This window comes from Zeus faber (assembly GCF_960531495.2).
Source record: "Zeus faber genome assembly, chromosome: 1".
Taxonomy (NCBI): domain Eukaryota; kingdom Metazoa; phylum Chordata; class Actinopteri; order Zeiformes; family Zeidae; genus Zeus; species Zeus faber.
The window spans coordinates 22,400,002-22,417,770 of NC_137193.1; the positions used below are offsets into that span (position 1 = coordinate 22,400,002).

At 41.4% G+C, this 17,769-nt stretch overlaps 3 protein-coding genes across 3 annotated transcripts in view; all 3 read left to right on the forward strand.

Moving 5' to 3' along the window:
* The first annotated feature begins 1,689 nt into the window (after positions 1-1,689).
* On the forward strand, positions 1,690-10,392 carry atp6v1c1b (ATPase H+ transporting V1 subunit C1b). Its single transcript, XM_080014001.1, has 13 exons — positions 1,690-1,804; positions 2,577-2,760; positions 3,006-3,073; positions 3,360-3,445; positions 4,397-4,491; positions 4,892-4,983; positions 5,189-5,287; positions 5,409-5,477; positions 6,171-6,263; positions 6,621-6,714; positions 8,192-8,289; positions 8,404-8,527; positions 9,435-10,392. The coding sequence occupies exons 2-13, from the start codon at positions 2,629-2,631 to the stop codon at positions 9,531-9,533; spliced, it is 1,149 nt and encodes a 382-aa protein (XP_079870127.1). The 5' UTR covers positions 1,690-1,804; positions 2,577-2,628; the 3' UTR covers positions 9,534-10,392.
* A 1,095-nt stretch (positions 10,393-11,487) lies between these two features.
* LOC307230900 (brain and acute leukemia cytoplasmic protein) lies at positions 11,488-13,813 on the forward strand (the record flags this gene model as incomplete). The annotated part of the gene is made up of 3 exons (XM_080001390.1): positions 11,488-11,614; positions 11,951-12,075; positions 12,593-13,813. The coding sequence occupies 3 exons, from the start codon at positions 11,488-11,490 to the stop codon at positions 12,713-12,715; spliced, it is 375 nt and encodes a 124-aa protein (XP_079857516.1). The 3' UTR covers positions 12,716-13,813.
* Positions 13,814-14,595: 782 nt separating this feature from the next.
* Positions 14,596-17,769, forward strand: part of spire1a (spire-type actin nucleation factor 1a) — a 29,144-nt gene continuing 25,970 nt past the window's right edge. Inside the window, exon 1 of the mRNA XM_080013861.1 lies at positions 14,596-15,061. Within this exon, the coding sequence (XP_079869987.1) occupies positions 14,722-15,061 (340 nt within the window). The 5' untranslated portion in view covers positions 14,596-14,721. The remainder of the gene's footprint in view (positions 15,062-17,769) is intronic.

Genomic DNA, 17,769 nt, shown 5'->3' on the forward strand with positions numbered 1-17,769 from the left:
ATGTATAGAAAGTAGTACATAGCAGCACTATGTAATAGAAAGTATGTATGAAAGTAGTACATAAGAGCACTGTGTAATAGAAAGTATGTATAGAAAGTAGTACATAGCAGCACTGTTTAATAGAATGTATGTATAGAAAGTAGTACAGAGCAGCACTGTGTAATAGATTGTATGTATAGAAAGTAGTACATAGCAGCACTGTGTAATATAATGTATGTATAGAAAGTAGTACATAGCAGCACTATGTAATAGAAAGTATGTATGAAAGTAGTACTTAAGAGCACTGTGTAATAGAAAGTATGTATAGAAAGTAGTACATAGCAGCACTGTGTAATAGAATGTATGTATAGAAAGTAGTACATAGCTGCCCAGTTTAAAAGAAAGTATTTATAGACAGTAGTACATAGCGGCAATGTGTAATATGAAGTATGTATAGAAAGTAGTACATAGCACTGTGTAATAGAAAGTATCTATAGAATGTAGTACATAGCAGACTGGCATGTTCTCGATTAGTAATTAATCGGAGATGTAATTCTAACATATAAATAGTTTTACCTCCGACGTTATGCAAGAGTGATTACTAAATGCTCCAAAGTGACAGAACACCCACACGGTAAAACTGTCACCTCTCATTGTGCCTCTTCAACTACAAGCACGGTGCCATTTTATTTGATTTTTCCCAATTTATAGAGCATATAGGACTCAAGAGTACAATGCACTAATAAATCACTGGCATAGGAATGTGTTATAGTCATTATTGATTTGATATTATTGATTTGATTCAATTAATGTAACATTGGGAAAAATTGTGTCCGGTATATACAAAAACACTGGATTCTCAGCAGCTGGAAAAGACTTCCGTGGGGAGCAAGAAACAAACACATGAAACCAAGGTTCAAGGAGAGCCTGGGTTTACTCCCAAGCGTGTGTAACTTTAGCCTCCGTCGTAAAATGACTCTTTATAGTCCGTCAATGTGTCGGCATTTAGGAAGCAGTAACGATGGGCGAAAACCAAGAATGAACGCAATGCGCTGTACTGTCAAAGTGTCCAGTTTGGTTTTGTTCATTTTTTTTCCAGCCAAAAAATATTTTTCGGTCCAAGTTCTCATTTCGAATAGAAGGGAGGTTGTAAAAAACGAACTATACCGCTTCAAAGTCAATGACCAGTTGCATATTTATTTTGCGAGACGCTCGAGTTGACGATCAGATAGCGGCGCGCAATCGACGCCACCAATAGCAATAGAATTTACACTGTATTGCGATTATATTCTCATGTTTTTCGTCCCAAAATCCGACACAGTGAGAGCGTACTCCACTCCACCAGTGATAAAACGTATGAAAATATATTTAGTCACATAAATAGTGCTACATTTATTTGCGAAATGGTTTATACAACACAAGTAATGCATTACTTATTTGTAAATATACATATTATATGTTTCTATTTTTTTCTATCTTCTTTCTGTATATAAATCTAAATACATAATTGTTTATTGTAATTTTTATTTTTCCCCATTCGTATTTTTGATTATTTTATTGTGGCTAATCCCATCCGTATGCAAATTAACGGCGTCTATAGCGCCATCTGCTGGACGGCGAGGGGATTTCAAGTCGGCGGCCGACCGAATGAACGCCACCGCGCATGTGCAAGAAGTGATCTGATCAGCTGACAGTGAGTGTGACGCTGTGCAGAAGGAGCTCTCTGTCGCAAACCTCTTATTGCTGTGAGCTATGCATTGGATATTTTGAATATTTTATTTTTTAAACACTGTTTGAATAAATAAGGAATTCGTCAAGCCTACCAGTAAGTCAACAAATACTGCTATTTCAATGTCGTGACAAACTAGACGTGCAATGCTAGCAAGCTAATGTCAGTAAGCTCATTTCTTATTTATTTTACACATGTAGCTATATGTTATATCGATGGTTTTTCTATTGAAAATCTATGACTTTCTTTAAATTGTTATCGAAATAAACATACTCGTCTGGCTGGTTACTAACCGATGGTGGTAGTATTCAGAGGTTAATATACATCACATCAGCATGATCACATCACATGACATGACATTCGACCCATGTATTATTATTATTTTCCTACCTACCTCATTAAACTTTAGTAGTGATTCAATCATCTATAACCAATTATATATATATATATATATATATATATATATATATATATATATGTGCTTTGTTATAAACAGCTCATGACCAGGAAATCATTGTATGGAATAAAATGAGGACTAAGCCAAAAAGAGGAACAGTGTAATGTGACACTGATTCTTCTAGTGTAAAATTTCTCCCCCTGGTTTTGTTTCTCTCTCTATTCCATTGGGTCAGAAATGTAATTTCTGCACTAAATTCATACATTTAGAAGAAACATTTTAAGTATTTATGAAGAGAGTTCTCCCTCTTTGTGGAACTTGAAACGACAGAGATAAAGCACTGAGATTTCCTTCATTCAAGCAAAAAAAATAAAATAAAATAAAAGTCACCCATCATCGGATATCCTGGTTTGAACTTAGACTTGATAATTGCCTTAAAAAAACAAAAACAATTATCATCTTCTCTTGCAGTAGTGACTTCTCTACAGTGGAGGCCCAGTGAGCTACCTTTCTGCCAGCAGCCATGACAGAATTCTGGTTAATCTCTGCACCGGGGGAGAAGACATGCCAGCAGACCTGGGACAAGATGATGGTGGCCACCACGCGCACCAACAACCTCTCCACCAACAACAAATTCAACATTCCAGACCTCAAGGTCACGAGTGACCGATCTATTTTTTCTGTATTGGTGTTTAAGTGAATATCACATGTGACTTTCTGCCGCTTCTCTTGATGCAGGATTTGACTAGTGTACTGCTTGCCAAAAATGTCACATTCCACATTTTGAAAAACATTTTTAGGGATTAAATGGTCAGCATCGCAGAGACGTTAATGAGTATGGACTATTGGTAGAGCCGGCTATTATTGATATTAAATGTTCTGTATTCTGTCCCTCCTCAGGTTGGCACCCTTGATGTTTTAGTAGGTCTGTCAGATGAGCTTGCTAAACTAGACACTTTTGTGGAGAGGTAAGCCTTGCTCATGCCAAGTTCATAAAGATGTACCTGGTATCTATTTAATGGATGTACACATTCATATAATACCTTTTAATAAATGCTTGCAATGAATCTACTCTGTGGTAATATTTCTGTATTTGTTAGGCTTCTGGAAGCATATATATTCATGTCACAGCCTGTAGACTCCATAGCTCAGTTAGGAGTGCAGTGTCTTAATCCAGCACCAAAGTCCTTTGGTGGCAGTTGTGTCAATATCCATTATATCATTATGTTTTTCCTCTTGTTTTCGGATGTCCAGTGTGGTGAAGAAAGTGGCCCAGTACATGGCCGATGTTCTGGAGGACAGCCGAGACAAAGTCCAGGAGAATCTACTCGCCAATGGAGGTAAAGCTCTGTTGTGATCATCATACTGTTGCACAGAGTTCTTTCACTTGAAAGTACATATTTGATAGTGATACACATATATACATAGATATTGATGGAACTGACAGCTAGACTTGTCATAGTGGTGTCATATTTACACCAAAGTCTTACCCTTTACATGGGTGGTGCTGATGTTTGCCACAGGCGTGGCTGCATAATTCTCCCTTTAAATTGCATTTCCTATTTTTAAAGGGAACCTTTCAAATATTATTTATAATCTCTGTGAACAAAATGCTGAGGCTTTCGACCGCTCTGAACGCGCGGCTTCCAACGTTTTTCTCTACGCTCTGCACAAGCTGACGTCAGCTCATCACAGATTTCTTGATATATATCATCCCCTGTGCGTTTTGTCCAAACAAAACCAATAAAAATAGTGTTTTTATTGTAGATGTTTTGATTTAGAGTGAGCACCTAGAGGAGGGGCTAGATGGTCAATGTGTATGTGGTCAATGTTGATTAAAAAAAAAAATAAAAATACAGTGCCACCGGGCTTGCAATACAATGGGAGAAACCCTGCATTGAGCTTATTTCTGTTTCATTCAATTACACAAAAATTGCACATATATTTTACAAAAAAATATATGCGTATTAATATAAATAACAATAATTTTATGTCCATCTGCTCTACACAGTTTTGTAAAATATGACTTTGTCCTCCTTTTTGGGTTATCTGTGTGCTTTAAATTCTGGGAAAACACTGTTATGTTCAATAATATGAGTTATTATGGCTTTGAACAGTGTGACAAGCCGAGTGATAACACATGACAAGATTTGATCTCTGCTTCAAGTTCTGCTGACTCTGAGCATCATCAAGTCTCTCAGTGATTGGACAGCACAGCTGTATTTGATGCACCGATTTAATGAGAGATGATGAATGTGTTTTCTGGTTTTTCCCTGTCCCCCACCCGCCAGTTGACCTGGTCACCTATGTCACCAGATTCCAGTGGGATATGGCCAAGTATCCTATCAAGCAGTCACTGAAAAACATTTCCGAGATCATCTCCAAGGTATGTTGTAATGCAATGTTGATGCAATCAACATGTGCAATGTCTTACGGTGTGAAACTATAATTGGCAATACATGCTGTTATCAACCGTTCATCTAGAGACATTTGGATGGAGATGGAGCTCCAATCAAGGATACAACTTCATATGTCGTCCTCCATGTGTGGTCGCTACATCATGGGACTGTGCAATGCTGTGTGTTTCTTTAATCAGAACATTCCTTAATCTATCTGTACTATATTAAAGCTGTTGGAATATAAAGACATGGACATAACCAAGATGAATAATAAGAACGCTGAATGGATTTGCTCAGGATCTAGTGATGTTTTATGAACGCCTCGATAATTTCTTGAATTTGTCAAAGTGATACGTAGTTTGACCCAAATCCCTTGTTGCTTCACAGCAAGTTACTCAGATAGACAACGACCTGAAGGCCCGAGCGTCGGCCTACAACAACCTGAAGGGTAATTTGCAGAACTTGGAGAGGAAGAATGCGTGAGTAATCGCATATTTGGTCGACTTTGAAATTTTCCATTTTCAAATTGTCATTCTTCTAAAAGCATCTCAGACTATAATACTTCCTTATAGAACCTAAAGCACATTGTACCTGCAAATGTATTTTCTTAAAAAAAAAAAAGAAAAGAAAGAAAGATAGTTGAACAGGCCTGACGTTTGTATTGTAAACAATGTTATCCCACAGGGGGAGCCTTTTGACCCGGAGTCTGGCTGACATAGTGAAGAAAGAGGATTTTGTGCTGGACTCGGAGTACCTGATCACCATGCTGGTGGTTGTTCCAAAGTATGTACCATACCTACCATTTACCAGGACAAGCCTGTTTGAGGCAGAGCGTCGATGTTGCTCTTACATTTGAAGAAATGTCTTCATATGAAGTTGTGTAGTTATTGTGTTTCTTTTCCAGAACAAACTACGCTGATTGGCAGAAAACATATGAAACCCTGTCTGACATGGTGGTCCCACGTTCAACCAAGTAAGATTTAAATAATCATGGCAACAACAGTATGCCATTTGCCTGAATTTGACTGAGTCATGAATTGTCCTGAATAGTTAGTCCACAGTGGTTAGCAGACTTCAGTCACACCAAATCTAATAAATATTACATTTTCTTTTCTGTATGCTCTACTTAGTTGTATTGGGCAGAACGTTTGATACAGGCCGTTTCAATTGAAATAGTTGTTTATTCACAACCTTAAAGAAACAACTTTCACTGATCCTGTTTTATTCCAGTGTCAGCCTTTCCTTCTATGCAATTTGTATATGACATTGCCTTAAACTCTGAATAGAATAGAAAATACAATATATAAACCCGTTCAATACAGCTTAAAATTGGATAATGTTCAGGCTAGTAACTTATATTGGAGGAAAAAAGCTTGAGACAATTTCTAATCAGGCCAAACTATTCACCTGTGCTATTGTTCATATACCCTTTTATTACAATTGTTACTTTGATAATAGTTAGTAGACAATCATGGGAAACAAAGGACTTTTAAAAGAGGCAACAGGATCCTGTGAGACCTAAAAATCAATGTAATCGTCAGGGGCATCCAGCTTTATTAATTTTTCAATAAAACGCCAAGCTTTTCTTTGAAGCACAGCTTGTTGATATTAAATATTGTTTTGGTGAGGGTCCACCACCCATAACTCTCCACGTCATCTTCCACAGCCTCCTCTTTGAAGACAACGACAGTGGCCTGTTCAGCGTCACTCTCTTCAGGAAGGCGATTGATGATTTCAAGCACAAAGCCAGAGAAAACAAGTAAGTTCTGCTCATTTTGAATTGACCTATATATCCCTAAAGGTCTTTGAGGATGTGTTTATTCTTTCCGATCACATCCCTGCATCTAGTTTATGTCCACTAATCAGCCAGTAATGAGCGGAGAGAGGATTCAAGCACATCTTGAAGAACCGCCTCACTGGCCCGTTTTGGGTTCACAATTGTTGACACTTGACATCCTCTCTAATTGTCACGATACAGAGGTGTGTGTGTGTGTGTGTGTGCGTGTGTGCGTGCGTGCGTGCGTGCGTGCGTGCGTGCGTGCGTGCGTGCGTGCGTGCGTGTTTTAAATCTCAGACTAACAGACAGTTGGCACTCTCTCCGCTTGGTCTGACATAGGTTTACAGTGCGTGACTTCCAATACAACGAGGAAGAAATGAAGGCGGACAAGGAGGAAATGACGCGTCTGTCCACCGACAAAAAGAAACAGTTTGTACGACCTCCATTTTCTGTTTCAACCATCTTCTTTTCTTTTTGATGTTTAGGACCCCCAGTGACATGGAAGTCACTTTTGAATATACTGTTAAGGATCATTTGAGCTACTGTCAAACATTTTACTATATTTTCCCATCATGTCAATCATCTGTGATCACAATCTATAATCAAAGGTGTCTGTATGCCCTGCTAATGACATTTAACTAACTAATTTACATTTAATAATATTGAATATGCCTGGACTCTGCAACAGGGTTCCCATAGCTAAAACTACAGACTCTGACACAGGGTACCCATACCTCAAGCAAACTAAAATGTCCAACAAAACCGAACTGGTCCCCTTCCAGGGGACCTGGTTCTCCTGAACAGCACGGTCCACCGGCAACCCTTCCCCAGGGGGCCGAAGCAGACTACCCCCTCCTCCCTTCCGGGGCGTGGGGCTTCAGGCTGCTGTGCTGGCTCGTGGTGGTTTAGCCGGGCAAGGCTGTTGCGGGGGCTGCTTGGAGGGGTGGTCTGGCTGCTGTGGTGCTAGATGGTCCTGGCGCTGGGTGGGCACAGCGGCTCGCTGCAGGCGGTTACCCGTGGACATTTCTGCAGCTGCTTCTCTCTGTCATCTGCCGGACACCCTGGGTTCTGCTGCTACCAGTCAGGAGAGGGTTGGTGCTGTGGCTGCCATTTGACACACTTGTGGCTCCAGGGTGTCTTCGGATGGTCCTTCTGTGTCCCTTCCCCATGCTGGAGAGTCCCTGTTCAGGTGCCATTGTGGCAGTTTCGCCCACCACACACCACCCGATTGGTGTATTCAGTGTCCTCTGGCACAGAGACGATGGGGTTGAAAACACACCAATTTATTTGCAGAGAGTGGGCAAGAGGAAACAAGCCCGGAGCAGATTGACAACATGTCATGACAAGGCCTCCTCTCCTGTGTGTGGGGATGGGGGTTTTACCTGTTGCTCGTTGATTACTCTTAACGCAACAGGCGTACAGCCACACTGATCCCAGGCTCAGTGACCTAGACCCAAGACAGGTGTAGCTCAAACCACACCACCCCCATACCACATGCAGATACAGTATTTACCGTATGTGCATGAATTCATTACCCCTCCCAACTGCTCGCTGTCAAGAAACAAGTTGTGCAGATTCCTAAATGCTGATGTGGCTAAATATTTGCGTTATTTTCACCGTGACTGTTTGAAAAGTGAACTTCAGTGAGGACCTCATCACTGTTTTAAAAATGGAATCACATGTTTTGCCATTTCAGTGCGTTGGTGTGATTTTGGATGGAGACAATCGCTGTGATTGAGGAAAAAATTGACAAAAATGACCAGAAGTATTGGGTTAACACAGCTCGGAAAGAGTTGGATATATGGCTCATTCTTTACAATGATAAAAACAACAAAGTAAGATATGTGGTGTGTTTTTCCTTAGTTGAAAGCTGGTTCATTTTTATTAAAATGTATTTTCTGTCCGTGAAGGGGCCATTGGTACGATGGCTAAAAGTGAACTTCAGTGAGGCCTTCATCGCTTGGATTCACATAAAAGCCCTGCGAGTGTTTGTGGAGTCAGTCTTGAGGTGAGCAACGTTTTGACGCCGACCTTTCACTTTTATTGATTCAACATACAAGAGGCATTTATTTTGACTCTGTCTGTACTAAACTATGAATTGACGTTTTAACTGTTTGGGTAGATATGGTCTGCCAGTGAACTTCCAGGCCATGCTCCTCCAGCCAAACAAGAAAAACATGAAAAAGCTCAGAGAGGTTCTCTACGACCTCTACAAGCACCTGGACAGCAGCGCGGCCATCATCGACGTGAGTTTCATTCCCAGAAGCTCTCCTCCCACTATATGTATTTCAGGTTTGGGGGATCATGGGTGGTGAACAATTGAAAACTATTTTTTTGGTGTGCAATTTTTAATTAAGATAATTAGATGGTAAGATGACGGCAGTTATATGTGGCCGAAATCCCAAACCAGCTCAATTCACTGTCGGGAAAAACATTTCGTCCGACACCAAGCTGAAAAGAACAGCGTTTTATAACTCGTCACACCAGGGAAATGGTTAAAATTTGTCGTTGGGGGACTTTTAATACCGACACACACTGTCCAGAGCGTCTGGAAGGCGATTACTTATCAAACGGTCAATTAATGCATTTCCAATAAACCACCACCCCAGCCCGCCCTTTCTTAAATAAATGTATTTTCTGGTACTTTCTATATTGTTTACTGCTTTTTGTGGTGTCGTTTAATCAGTATGGTACTTGATTATGTGTTACTCCTATCATAAATATACTTATGACGCTCCAAACTAATTTAAATTAAGTCAAGTGTAAATCAATTATATTGAGATAACACGACTTTGCATACACTTAATGTGTTTATGTGCATCATGTTAAATCAATATGGCTGCTGCTTAACCCTTCTCCCTGTAGCCATCTGCTCTAGCTGGGAGTCATATATCCCTCTGCCCAGCTTCAGGCATATCAAACTCTTGAACACATTTGAAATGTGTATTTGCACCACAGCTTTTAATTCCAGCACAAACATTGCTTCTCAACACAGTGGTGTTAGAATGTCGTTTCTCCGCTGTCCTGTTTTTTACTTCCATTTTTCTTGTGTGTTCCGTAATAGATGTACGGTTAATGGTACTCTTGTTCCAGAAGAACAGTTCATATCTATGTTTTTGTTTCCGTCCCTGTATAATCGTTCTCTGTCCTCAGGCGTCCATGGATATCCCAGGGTTGAACCTGAGCCAGCAGGAGTATTACCCCTACGTGTACTACAAGATTGACTGCAACCTGCTGGACTTCAAAGTCTGAAAACATTATTTCCACCAACATTACTATCATCATCAGCACCCGGAGTGTTACCGTGCAAAGGTTTTCAGATGAGACATGCTTAATTTATTTGCTCATGTTTGTTTGTTTTCTCCCATAATTATCATTCCCTCTTGCCCTCTCGCGCTGGCTGACATTCCTGGAAGAAGCCTCAGTCCATGTCGTAAAGCTATATAAAAAAAAGTGTTAATTGGTAAATGGGGTTATGTTTAAGAGGTGAACTAGTTTCCTGTTCTGAGATGCTTGGAAAAACAAAGACTGTGAATTGTCTCTTCTTTCCTTTTTTTCTCACCTCGACTTAATTATTCCACCTCATCCCAAGAAATGTAAGTAAAATCCTGGCATATATTGAAGCCAGCTGATCGAACAGATTATATGGTCAATTTTGCAGTGTATGATGTTGACAACCTCTCTCACACACACACACACATACACATCTTACTGTCCTGACAAGACATTTACATGTACAGGAGAAAATGAAGAAAAAAAATTTTGATGTAGGTTAATTATATTTATTTCAAAATGCTAAAATCAGATGATAGATTATTTTGTGTATGTGTTGTTTTGTTTTTTTTTGTTATTGTTTTTTAAGGTGCTGTGTCGGTAGCCTTATTTGTGTAATATGTCTGGGTCAACGTAATTGTGAAAGTTTGGGAATTCTTGAAATCCGCTTTGACCATCTAAAACATTGGGACAGGTCATTCAATCAAGAAGCAATATATTTGTGAATTAAATGCTCCTATGATTTATGCATCTTACAAGTTCAACCAATATATGTATGTGCAAATACTGTATCGTCAATATCATTGACTGTGATCAAAATATCTAAATAAATGTGTATATGTTACCAAAGTGTTGTCCAAATATGTGACAAAAACAATGAATTTTAAATGTATTTTTAAGCCTGTTTTAATTGAAATATCAACATTTACCGCCACATATTGATTTTTAAATGATTTTACTATTAAAAAATGGGGATTGGGTATATTTTCATTTACTCATTGTAGCTCTCTCGCCCTCTGTCTCTGCATGACAATGTAGCAGCACTAATCCGCAATAGTACTTTTCAGTTGGTCTAAGCGTTATTAAAGAAACACCCAGAAAGTACAGACTTTCAGTTCCACCTGCCTCATGGTCCATCCCTTTTTTGTGAAAACAATACAAATAAGGTGCATTATTGACTGATGGCCAATTGAGTCACAAACAACCTCTTAAAAGAACCATTTCATTTAAGGACACATACTCAGCTTTAGGCAGATGGACGGAGGACATACATTTATTTAACTAGTAAATTGAAAAGTCAGTCATGTTTTTTTTCTATTTCTTCATGTCAAATGTGTACAGGCTTGGTTTTGTGATTGGGAAAAAAATAATAATACAAAATGTTATATTAGAAGTTGTGTATTTATGCATATATTTTTTTATTATAAGTGATTTATTTATGTATCTATTATTTTATTGAAAGCGATGTATTATCCCATACACTATTATATTAGAATGTATTTATTCATGTATGTATTTTTCATGATGTATTTATGCAGATATTTTTTTTTATTAGAACCGATTCATGTATTACAGTGGAAGTTGTCTTTTTATTGACCTTAAGCCACATCCTTTTACGTGTATTATATATTTATTTTTTTTACGAGAAGGGAGTTTTAATGTCTTTATGACCCTCCCTCCCGTCCCGATGACGTCGGCAGGGTGTATTTGACAGCCGCTGTCTGGACGCTGGAGGAGGAGAGCGTCGCCTCTCGCCCCGAGCGCAGCGTCATCGCAGCGTGAGCGCAAGAAACGGCGTCACACGCCGCTTCGGGAATGATGCCGCCGCCGCCGCCGCCGTTGTCGTGAGAAGGGGAGAGAAAAAGACGCTTCTCCTCGAACCCCTGCGTTCATCTGCCGTGGGGGGGGGGGCGGGGGCGGGGCGGACATTTCGATGGGTTGCGGAGGGAGTCGGGCGGACGCGATCATCGAGCCGAGGTACCACGAGAGCTGGACCAGGGAGACGGAATCTACGTGGCTCACCAACACCGACGTAGAGACCCCGCTCCCCGCGATCAACAGTGAGTGTACTGCCGGTGTGATGACGATGTGTGTGCTGTATACTCTGAACAAACGCAAGATAAGACCGACCAGGGAGTAAAAAAAAAAACCAACAACAACAACAACAAAGGGGATTTGTTCTGTAAACACACTGGTGTTGTCAATCGCCAATTCCAATTCCGTCCTGTAGGCAACGACATCAGTGATAATTCAACAATACCCATTGTGTCCAAATCCAACCTCCGTTCTTGTCTTGTTGCATTCCCGCCTGATGTGATTCTCCGAGCGGGTGGTCCACCTAAAGTTTAAAACGTGAATCACTGCCCCCCCTGCCTCTTTCTTTGTGTCCGCCGCAGCGGGGAAGGGTCTGGACGGCGGTCTCAGGGAGAAGAGGCTGGTGAACACCGGGACCCAGTGTGGGAAGCAGCCCCTCACCTCGGGGTCAAACCACCAGAGAAGACCCAGGCGCTCCGTGAATGATGTAGGTCTCACTTGTTTTTTTTTTATTCCTTCAGTGGACAACACTGAGGCACACCTCTGAGACCATGTAGGCCTTGGGTGGGATGAGCCCACCTGAGATCATCCCACTCAAGGCCTACATGGTGACTGTCAGATTTAAAAGGTTGTGTGTGCAACGGGGAGTGTTGATGCCATTCCGAGGCTGCGCATTTGGCCTCTTTACGTTCACATGGCATTTCACCTACATTTACTTATGATGTTTTCTATTGATGAAAGAATAGTTTTTACCCTTTGCTAATACATGACTTGTGGAGGATTCTGGAAAATACTTATTTTTGGAAAGCAAAAAGCACTATTGGTTAATTTAATCAAACGCTCAAACAAATAAACGACGATCTTTATCATTTTTGCACTTGTGGTAAACGAATCAGTGACTCAGGTCTCGGTTGGCTGTGGTCGCCCACGCGCTCTGCTTGGCGTTGCAGCGTTGAAATGACTTGACCTTAAAGTTCTTGCACCCCCCCCCCCCCCCCCCGCAGACCACCTGGGACTCGAAAAGAAAAGCATCCAAGGAGGCAAACGGTTCCTCTAAGGATGGACAGGCTATCAATACGAGCTGCGCTTGTGGTACGGAACCCGGGAGCGTCCGTGACGAGAGGTGAAGCTGCGCAGCGCGGCGACGTGGGAGGCGGCCGCGAGGCGACCTGAGCGGCGCTCCTCGAGACGGGCGTGAAGTCCTGCGCTCGGGACTCCACGCGGTCCGGTGCTCTCCGAGCACCCGCGCACGCCTCCACCCAAAGTGCTTGCGTTTTCATTGTGCCATTCACGGATGCATGTATGGAATGGAGAGTGGGTTCACGGAGGTACATACTCTCCGACGCGCTTCTCTAACACGCTGACATTGTCGGCTTGGAAATTGGCCTATTATGGCCAGTCAGCCATAATAGGCTATCTCCTAAGCACGCGACAATAAAGATTTCTCTACATCCAGTGTGGATTGCTCCAGTTTGCATAATCCCAATGATGTTTCTGCATAATCCGAGTAAATACTATTTATGTTTCAAGTTCAGATGAACCTAAATGGTGTTAAGGAAAGCAAAATCGGGAGGCTTTGGAATTTGAGGGCTCTTGTCACTTTGTTCATAGGGCTTTGCAAAGTAACAAAACAAACAAATAAACCCGCATGTGCCTATGCCTTGATTTATTTTTAGCTGTCCTGTTTTGACTTTAAATGGAGAGGTTCCAACATGTAACCAGTGAGTATTCTTCAGGTAACTTACATCTCGTTTTCTGTTATATGACGTTAAATGATCTGACATACTTTGTTGTAAAGCTGTGTCATATGTGTAGCGCAAGGTGTTGCATGTATAAATCAGCTTCAAAGTGGCTTAACATTTCACTTCCAGGAGGAAAAACTGTTTGTACTAAAAAAGGTGTAAACAGTATTGCTCCAAAACATTTCATGCCAGCTGAAAATATGTGCATAAATAATGACCAGGAAACCATAAACAAGGTTAATTGATGTAGGGCAACTGGAGTGGTTTACAATATTTGTCCAGCAGGTGGCAGGTAACACATCCTATGCCTTGACTGAAAGATTCAAGTAGAGCGTATTATTGACTGATGGCCAATGTAGTCGCGAACGACATCTTAAAAGAACCATTTCTCTTCAGGAGACATATTCAGATGTGTTTTAGACAGATGGAGATCGGACATACATCCATTTAACTAGCAAATTGAAAGGTCGGTCATGTTTGTGTTCCTATTTCTTCACGTTAAATGTGTACACAGGCTGAGTTTTGTGGTTGAGGAAAAAAAAAAAAAAGCTGATCATAAAATGATTTTTAAAGCCAGAATACTTTCGTTTGATTTCATTTTAGTTCCAACACTTCATTTTTGTTGTCATGGTGGGAGACACCAATTTATTCCCCAATGGTGTATTTCTACTAGTGGGACACAAAGCGTGAGACTTGACAGCTCGATCAATGATGATATGCGTCAATAAAAGGTCTAAAGGTCTTGCCTAATGAATATTTAACATGTTATTTATTGCAATGGAAGCAAACAGTATAAAGGCAGTGTACGCCGCGATCACTTGAGCAACTTCTACATCGTATAGGCCCTATAAGCGCTGTGGGTGTATGCATTTCCCTTTCACGATTCACATTTATGGGACACTTATTTAATGTGAGTGGGGACAAAGAGAATGACTGTGAATCATCAGTGTTTGGGGGATATATGAGGCAAAGACAAATGGACAATGTGTGTGTGTGTGTGTGTGTGTGTGTGTGTGTGTGTGTGTGTGTGAATAATATATATATATATATATATATATACACACACACACACACACATATATATATATATACAATACAGACGTGCGCTAGTTTCACTGGCTGGCGCTGAAACTTTTCAAACCTGGGAAACAACTTCCGTTTCCGGTGGGTCAGCGACGCTCAAAGCGTCTGACGTCACAGTCACGTGGTAGTCGTAAACGAATAAAGCCTCCAACACAGCAGCGCCTCGTCAGGAGCGTAGCGGACGTCGAGGTGTCGGTGGTGGAGCGTCCCTGACCGCGGGGGGGGAAGTGGTGGATTCAAGCCGCTTTGTCGGCTCAGTCCCGGCGCTTTTTTTCCCCCTGTCACTCGGTATGGTGATGGTGTGAGAAATGGCCAAACGCCCGGGGACCGACGACGACGGTACGCCGCTCTCCTCCGCCGCTCCGCGGGACTTCGGCGCGGACGCCAGCACGGACTGCAGCTGCGACGGAGCCGAGGAGCTGCTGTCCCTGGAGGAGATCCTCAGCCTGTACAGCCAGCCCATCAACGAGGAGCAGGCCTGGGCCGTGTGTTACCAGTGCTGCAGGACTCTGTCCCAGAACCGACGGAAAAGGAACACAAGAGCTACCGATGCGTCGGTTACGGACCACGAGAGGAGGATTGACGGACCGGGGGATGTGAGGATCCAGAGGGACGGGACTGTGCTACTGCACTGCCCGGACACCACAGGTACAACACATGCGGGTTCCCCGGAGGATCTGAAACGGTTTGCAAATGGTAATGAGTTTCACAGCCGTTTGTTGGTTAAACACTTTGTCATGAAGGCATTCGAAATAATGGTTTATTTGTTTTAATAAAGTAGCATTCCTGGTAAAATCATTTAGTCGTAAACTATATGCAATTCGTAGAATACATGTGGTTCAATTGCCATACGTTTAAGAGACCATTCCAAAATGATTTTAAATTATTAGAAACTCAATTGATCAAACCGTAATTTCGACTGTAGACATTTTTTAATTGATAGCATAGTTTATAGTTATTGAGATATCTTTTTTTCCCTTTTCTGGTTTTTGGCATATTGTGGTGAATGGAAAAGTTGAATGTGCCCCTCCACATCACTGTGAGCCCAGAGGCCGGGTGAGGCATCCACACAGGGGCCACTTTGTGTCCCGCTCTGCCTCCAGCCCTGTGGTACATTTGTTTACACACGGCGGATGCCCCTATTGATTTCTCACACATACTTATGTGGTTGTGTGATGGTGCTAAAGGGGTTTAGTGGCGTCTGGAATTTTAAACGATTACGCAGGGTTATTAATTGTGCTGAATAGTTAAATGTAAACATTTCCAGAGTGATTTGTTTCCAGGGGTGGCCCCTCGAGGCTGCTGGGTTGTTTGAGGTATTATTAATCAGAATCAGAATCAGAAATACTTTAATAATCCCAGGGGGAAATTACTTAAAGGGGATATTACTTCGGGGTCATGGCTGGATCCCTATTGGTTTTGCTAAGATTTTTCTAATTTTTTTGGCCTATAAGTGTCTGGCTCATGACACCCGCTGAACCAATGACACGGTTGAGTTGTCGTTAGAACTGGGACGTCTCAGACATGTTGTGGTTCAAGTTCGATCCATATCAGGTCTACATTTGGACCAGGAACTAGAAGTGGTGTAACGTGGAATGTAGTGGATTCGTACGGATCTCGCCTCCTCGGTTCAGCTTGCATGTGAAGCGCGGATCAATTGCAAAATGCAACCATCAGAGTGAAACACGGTTTTACTGCCGCTGTTACATTTTAAAGTAATAATTCCATAAATTTCGATGCAGGGTTGCAATGTAAAGAAGGTAGACAAGACGGATGCCTGCTGTGTTTTACTCTGAAGCACAGTGATTGGTTTACGATACCTCGCCCTATGTTGCCACTTTACGACATGTTGGGAAGCAAATGTTGCCACTTTGCGTCTGCTCATCCACCATACTGGAGCGGTCAAGATCCGCTAGTCAACAAATACGATCTGTATTGAGAGACGCAGACTTCTCTACAAAATCAACTGTAAACTGCTTAATTCTGAACCAATTTTCATGAAATGTAGTTTGTTATAGACGTGAGAGATTAAATGATGGAATTAATGGAATTAAATTCAGTTACTTGGGGCGGATCTAATCATATATTTTCATTCACTGCCATGTTTAGAGGAAGGTGTCAAGGGTGCCTCATGCTTGCACTTTCATTTAATAAGTGAGTATTGAATTATTATGAATTTTTAAGATTTATTTATAAATTGGACATCTTGAATGTTGTTTTCATTTTTAGGCCATGGGCAAAAGTTCCTTGCTTTCGGTGTTTTACTGAACAAATGGAAACCAAAGTTATATTGGTCGTCCTTTCTTTTTTTAAATTAAATTACATTTTTGGCTGATCCAAAAATCGATCCGATCCGTGACTCAAAACTGTGATACGATCCAAACCGTGAGTTTTGTGATCCGTTGCACCCTGAGGAATTAGTGGAGAAAGTGTTGAATATTTACTGGAAGTTGCAGAACGTTTGCATCGCCGATACGCTAATGTTCTACATCGTTCGGTTGGGTGGCGGTGTGAGATGAGTTTGTGGAGCGGGATGCTTTGTGACATATCATCTAATTCATTGTGCAGGTTGTGGCTCTGGGTGCGCGTGGTGTAGTCTCCATCTGCGTCTTGAGACAAGACCCAGCATTTTATTTAATCTCTTTTGCCTTTTTTTTTTTTATAAATGAACGCATTTTGTTCGCATCTAACTTGGTGTTGTGTCCCTCATTATTGTAACACTTCAATGTAAGTCCCACAATTAATTTAATTGTTTTACCCCTGTGCTTACCCTCCCATGGCATGTCAAACTCAGTTGTGGGAAGGATCTTTCATATTTGATTGATAAAAGGTGGGATGCTGGGTTTTTATTTTCTATCCAATGATGCTTTTTTCATCTTAACAATATCTCAAATCAACTATAATTCCTTTATTTATTCCCAAGAAGGCAATTTAAGGCGAGCTGTTTAACAAACAGGACATGAGTCATCTTCATACATGTCAAAACTGGATAACAGAAATGGGTTAAAGACTGATCTTACGTGATAGATGCAATTTGCAGCATCTTTACGCCATGGGACAACATAATATGGTAAACAATGTTGAATAGATTCTGAAAATGTAGTGGTCTCCCTCCAGATAAATTCAGGTATTAAGAAGCTCCTCTTGTGCTGCTGCTGCTGCTGTCAATGACTACTCAGCCCTGTCCTGATTCTCAGTAGGGCTGGCGATGAGGAGGACGTGAGGCTTATCAAGCAGGGGTCTTGTCGCCTCGCCGTCAATCCACAGCTTTCAATTGGCGACAGAGAGGCTACTAGTTCGAGCGGGAACTACCGCAGACAGAATATCAATGTTTATGCAACCTAGGTTGAGATCGT